Raw genomic sequence first — 6000 nt, forward strand, 5'->3', positions numbered from 1 at the left:
CGGATGTCTTATGCTAGCCGTGCGGCGTCCGTACCACTGAGATGAGTCGCCTTATATCACATAAGGACTTCCACGCGTTACTGTGAACCTCTCTTTACGTACAAATTAAGGGCAACTATCTTGTGTATCTCTGTCCTTACGTCAGTGTGTGTAAGTGAATGTGTATGGTTTCGCAACACCTTGAAGTTTTCTTTCAAAGCGCTCTTGCTTTTCAAATGCGTACTTTTGTTGTTGATCTTAGTTTTGTGAATGATGTTTGAAACAACGTAGTATACATATAGTGCGTATGAAAACCAATTTTCATGTGTGCCAGCATAAATGTGGAGGTGGCTAACCTTGCACACATTTGATCGGGAAAATGACCAGCTGGTAAATTATAATTTTGACGCCAAGCATTCTTTTCCGAATGCAGCTATTCTTTGCCGAGCGCCGACCTAACCGCCCACGGACGGGCGGGGGCTGGGGGGTGGGGGCGAGGGGTATGTTGCTTGTTATGTGGGCAGATTCCGGCAATTGTGCGGTCTAAAATCGTGCCACAGGGGCGATGGTGTTTTGTGTAGGCGGTACGCAGTCGTGCTTCTGTGCTTCTCTCTAAAAGTAATGGAATGTTGAATTCAATTAGCGGATCAATATAAAATACGTCGGAACTCTTGGAGTTTTGGTCAAACCACTTCTTTCTGATACTTTGAATAACATTGCTTTTAAAATTCAGTGCACTTCTCTGCCTGAGATCGTGAGCGAAATCATATCACACTTGCAATGCGCTTGTTGGGTTGCTGCATTAGCTGCCGTGAAGCCTAGAAACTTAAGATGATCCGGTATCTATTGAAATACCAATTGATTCTGCCCGTTGTTCGCCTTTGCGAGCTCTTTGTGTGTTCCATAAAAGTATGATAGCATTCTAAACTTTATTTTTGTGATGCGAAACCATGTGACTGCTGCGTGGGAGTCGCTGTGAACAATCCACTTTTGCGCCTTTCCAACGGAAGGCGTAAATTTTATCGCGTGTTGGACAGCGAATAGATCAGCCGTCTTTGATGATGCTGCACGAGGTAATCTAAGTGATTCATGTAAGTTGAAGTTCTGTTGTTCTCTTAGGAACCGTATATGTTATACATGAGCCGTCGCCACTGTATTCATTCTCTTAACCAGTCGTACCACTTCGAACCTAAACGCCTAGAATAAAACAAGAGGAATATTTGCGAAGGTTTACAGAGCTTTTAGTTTGTGCGTTCTGCTTGACTCAGTGGTCATGTGCCTTCGCAAATGAAAAGTCCCGCATCAGAATTGGCTAACCTTTTCTCTTAAGAACAAGTCTAGCGTGAAAAATATTTAATACGAACCATGATGAGCACGGACGATAAACAGCGAGCACAAATTATTTTTTTTTAGGGTTACTGTCTAGGATACCACACGGGAGCCTTGTGCACAATAACAATAAAGCGACAAAAAGCCCCTTAAAAGGAAGCCCTAGCTCGGTGCCAACGCCAATGCCGTCTATTGAATTACGTCTAGTTTAGTATTAATTGTTGTAGCAAACGATATTTTGATTTAGGACTCAGAATGTTTTACTGAAGATGCTATAAAACCGGTAAATGAATATATATATATATATATATATATATATATAAAGCAAGAAACCAGATATCGCGCTTCTATAACCAGCATCCGTAGAGCATCTTAAGCAGACAAACGTGATGTATCAATGTTTAGCTTACGTAAATATGTTACCTTGTTTATAAGGGTTATGCAAAAGTCCTACTCGCGTATTAGCGTTATATTTCAGAGCACTGTATGATACCCGCAGCGATTGCTTAGTGGCCATGGTATTGGGGCTAAGCACGAGGTGACGGGGTCGAATTCTGGCCATGGCGGCCGCATTTCGATGGGTGCACGATGGGTGCAGTAACGTGCATGATAGGTGCAGTGACGTGCACGATAGGTGCAGGTTAAAGAACCCCAGGTGGTCCAATTTTCCGGACCCCCCCCCCCCCCCTACGGCGTGCCTGATAATCAGATCGTGGTTTCGGTACGTTAAACCCCATAATTTAATTTAGCACCGTATGATACACCAATAATCTTTTGCGCTTTAGATGTGCTATTATGTGCAGTTTACAGAATCGTAACATCTTTTTTCGTTGCCGAGTTAAAGTCTAAGGCTCGATAATGTTGTTTCTTTTTTCTTTCTTGAAAATGAACCCCATGTTGAACTATCTTATAATAAAAATCGATGGCCCGAATAAAAAAAAAATTATGGGGTTTTACGTGCCAAAACCACTTTCTGATTATGAGGCACGCCGTAGTGGAGGACTCCGGAAATTTCGACCACCTGGGGTTCTTTAACGTGCACCTAAATCTAAGCACACGGGTGTTTTCGCATTTCGCCCCCATCGAAATGCGGCCGCCGTGGCCGGGATTCGATCCCGCGACCTCGTGCTCAGCAGCCCAACTATGGCCCGAATAAGAAATCTGCTTCATACAGTGAGAAGGTTTATTTTATTTTTTATTTAACGCAGCTAATAAAATTTCGTGCAGTGGCTGCCGAGACAAACGAGTTCTTTGTTCGCTTGAGTTTCCATAGAGGCTATTTAGATAGGATAGTCAAAAGTTCTTAAGTATGTCACATAGCGTCACCGAGAGACCTAGTGTACGAACGTGACAAATTACCATCGTTTCGGTTGGGATTCGCCACCATAGCTTGAATCTAAACTGACTATAAATACGTGCATGGTTTGATTATGTTTCTTTTGGCAATCACACGTGCCTAATTCCAGTTAATATAATGGCCTGACGAAACGCACTGTTGGGCAAGCACATCCGTCCCCACGTCTTGCTTCTTGACTTCCCTTTGATGCGACGTGTGCCGCCTCTCTAAGTTCCCACTTTCGCCGACGTAGACATACGGATGGCTCACGCATGCCATGGCCTGAATTTTTTTTTATTTACTTCGGAGGTTCTATGTTCCAAACTAGAGTCTGGTTAAGGGGTACGGCGTAGTGAGGAACTCTTCATAATTTTTAATTCTACGGTTTCTTTTTAACGCGCATCTTATTCCCGGTACAAGAACGCTAGGACATTTCGCCCCCATTGGAAAGCGGCCACCGTAACCGGGATCGAGCCCGCGACCTCAAGCTAAGTAGCGCAACGCCACAATCACTAAGCTATCGTGGGAGGTCCGCTAATTTTTTTTTAATTCTTCAGCTTATCTTTCAGAGTCATGAGTGTTTCAGATTAACCACGTTAAAGCTTTCGGCTTGGCCCATATGTAATCTTCACGTGTGTGAGTCCCATAGGTTACCAAAGCCTGGCCGGCTTAAGATGACCGCACGCACTCACCTATGACGATGAGGTGCGTAGTGAGTTTCCGTGTCCAGTCTTTCTTGAAGTCCACCGCGCACACATAGGAGCCGTTGTCGGCATGCCGCAGACGGTCGATGCTGAGCACGGCGGGTGTCTGGATGACCGAAAAGTACGCACGACCCTGCAAGCTGCTGCGCTGCGCACTCTGACGGATCTGCGACAGGCTCCCCGTCCTTGGATTGACATCTACGCTATACACGGGGTTGGGGCTGGAGTCCTTGAACCAGCGTATGCGCACCGGAAAGTCACCGACGCCCGGAGCGCTTATGTCGCAGCTCAGTTGTACCTGGCTGCCATCGAGCGCCGTCACCGTCTGCGCCTCGGCTGCAAAAAAAGAAAAAAGAAAGAGCACATTGCTCTGAACACTTTGTGCGAAGCTTAGAGAATAGAAGTTCAAACCACGTAACATATTCGCAACCTATTTAGCTTTATGTCACTCTGATAACGCGCATGTGCAAAACAAGAACCAGGTAAAAGCGGGAGCCAACGTTTCGACAAGGAGACTTGTCTTTTTCAAGGCGTATGTCGTTCGCGCGTGTCATTCGTGACTTGGAAGCACCGGGCTCGCAGCGTTAAAGAAGGCAAATGCGGGAAAGATAGATGACGGTGATTGTTGTGGGGCAACATATGCCCCAAAGGGTGTCAACTTTTTTCAGAGTGCACGTGAACATAATTTTTTTTTTCTGTTCAAGATTGCAAAGGCGAATAACAGCCACTCATGGACTCGTCCAAAAGGTTATGCATAATGGCGTTTACTTTAAGGTCTCCATGCTGGCAAAAAATTGAACAGGGCGAACATTTCAGTATGTTAACAAGAGGTCTACAAACAGAAGAAAGGGGTATATAAGCAACACGCCTGAATATGTCATTACAATTAGTTATTCTGTATAGCCCCCAAGCAAGTATTTCGTCGTCACAGCCAGATGACCTCATAGTTAGGTGTAATTAATTTTTTAATCCACAACAACAAGAAATAACGCTACTGATAATCTACGCATCGCAGCCTTTTGTTACCTGTTTCTAGCAGCAGCATCATTATCAGAAGAAGAGTTTCAGCAACGACAGGGCTTTCACAAAAATGTCCCCAAAGCACGGAAGTACACCCAAAATAAGTGACTAGAACACAGCGTCTGGCGGTCATTTCGAGGACACGACCAGAAAGTCGTTATTGCATCGACGTCTAACATTTCGACCAAACGTATGTGCGTGGGCTCAACCGCTTCCAGCAGAGCCCTCGCGTCTAGTTTGATATCGCGGGTCCCTCGCGTCCTCGAGAGCAGTTTTGTTTGTCAGGCATGGTGCCTAACATGATTGGTTAGAGTGCGTGTATTGATTCTTAGCGCCGGTGAGTGCCGGGGTCTGATGATTCCGACTCAATCAAATTACTGTTATCAAACACAAACCGCACGAGACGAGAATAAAGAAAGACTCTGTCTGCGCGTTCTCATCGCTTTGTTTTTATGTCGCTGTATTAAATTTTGCGGTTGTTCGAAATTGGCGCTGACGAGCCATGCGTCTTCAACATGGTCATGTGCGACTGCTGTATGACTCGTTGTCTTTCAGGGTTGACACTAGCCTGCTGCCTCCTATTGTTTCCAATGGCGAACCCACAAACCACGCTAACTTTTCTCGGGGGAATCACGTGTATCGATTCCGCCATAACTTTTACCCCTTCTTGCTTGTTTCACTTCAATTCTACCCGGAAAGCCTCGATTAGTGATGAAATAGAAAGTCAATTTGCTCCGCAAACACAACTGGCGCGCCCTGCCCTGGCTTTTCTGTGGGATGGAGGGCCTCAAGTGGCTTTGTCTTGGCTCGGATTTTTCGACCGAGATGACAAACGACGGCAGTGCGAGTTGGTTCCTTGTTTCTTGAGCTGTTGCTGCGGCAGAACGAACGTATAATGGGTAGGGTTGGGCATTTTTTTTTTCGCAGGAATATTTCCAGCACCGCGAAGATTAATTCGTCGATGAAATCGGTGTGCGAACGAGCGCAGTAAATCTAGGCATTGTTTTACAGGCGCCGGAATTCAGTATTCTCAGCATAACGCACGCGTGCTGAGAACTTCGGCACCCATTTAAACAGTCAAGAAAGAAAAGAAAACTATGTGCACATTATATTATCGTTTCTCACATTCCATTTGTTTTTTATCGGAACAACAATACGAGACCTTCATATGCGTGTGAAAGTAATATCCAGCCTAGTCAGAAAAGGACAAAAAAAAAATAAAAGGTAGCACACGCAATAAAACAATGCCACCTGTGCAATGTTCGCGTCAGAAGTGCAGCTTGCTGGCTGTAAATATACTTGTTTAAAGTGCGGGAAGCCCCGTTATGCTGCGAACTAATAATCATAAAAAGGATGCTAAATTTCAAAGAACAAAGATCTCTTTAGAAAACGGGGTATATTTCGATCTTGCTCTCTTCTAGTTGAGCTTACAATAAGGTTGGTTGGAAGTTGTTTCTCATTCTGATTAACATAGGCGAAGTTTTCCGCTACGCCAATGTCACCACATAAAGCCCATTATGGGAAAGCGGAACGTCCAGTCTTAAATAACCTTGCCTTTGTTTAGGCTGAACGAGTTCAAGAGAGGTACAACATGCTAGCCTTATCGCAGGTAAGTTATTTGAGGACGCAGGG

The 6000-nt window shown here is 44.9% G+C and overlaps 1 protein-coding gene across 1 annotated transcript in view; it reads right to left on the minus strand.

The window, feature by feature from the left end:
• Positions 1-6000, minus strand: part of LOC142570340 (synaptogenesis protein syg-2-like) — a 264644-nt gene that overhangs the window by 113964 nt on the left and 144680 nt on the right. Inside the window, exon 2 of the mRNA XM_075678727.1 lies at positions 3337-3684. Coding sequence (XP_075534842.1) covers positions 3337-3684 — 348 coding nt within the window. The remainder of the gene's footprint in view (positions 1-3336; positions 3685-6000) is intronic.

Source organism: Dermacentor variabilis, chromosome 2, assembly GCF_050947875.1.
Source record: "Dermacentor variabilis isolate Ectoservices chromosome 2, ASM5094787v1, whole genome shotgun sequence".
NCBI lineage: Eukaryota > Metazoa > Arthropoda > Arachnida > Ixodida > Ixodidae > Dermacentor > Dermacentor variabilis.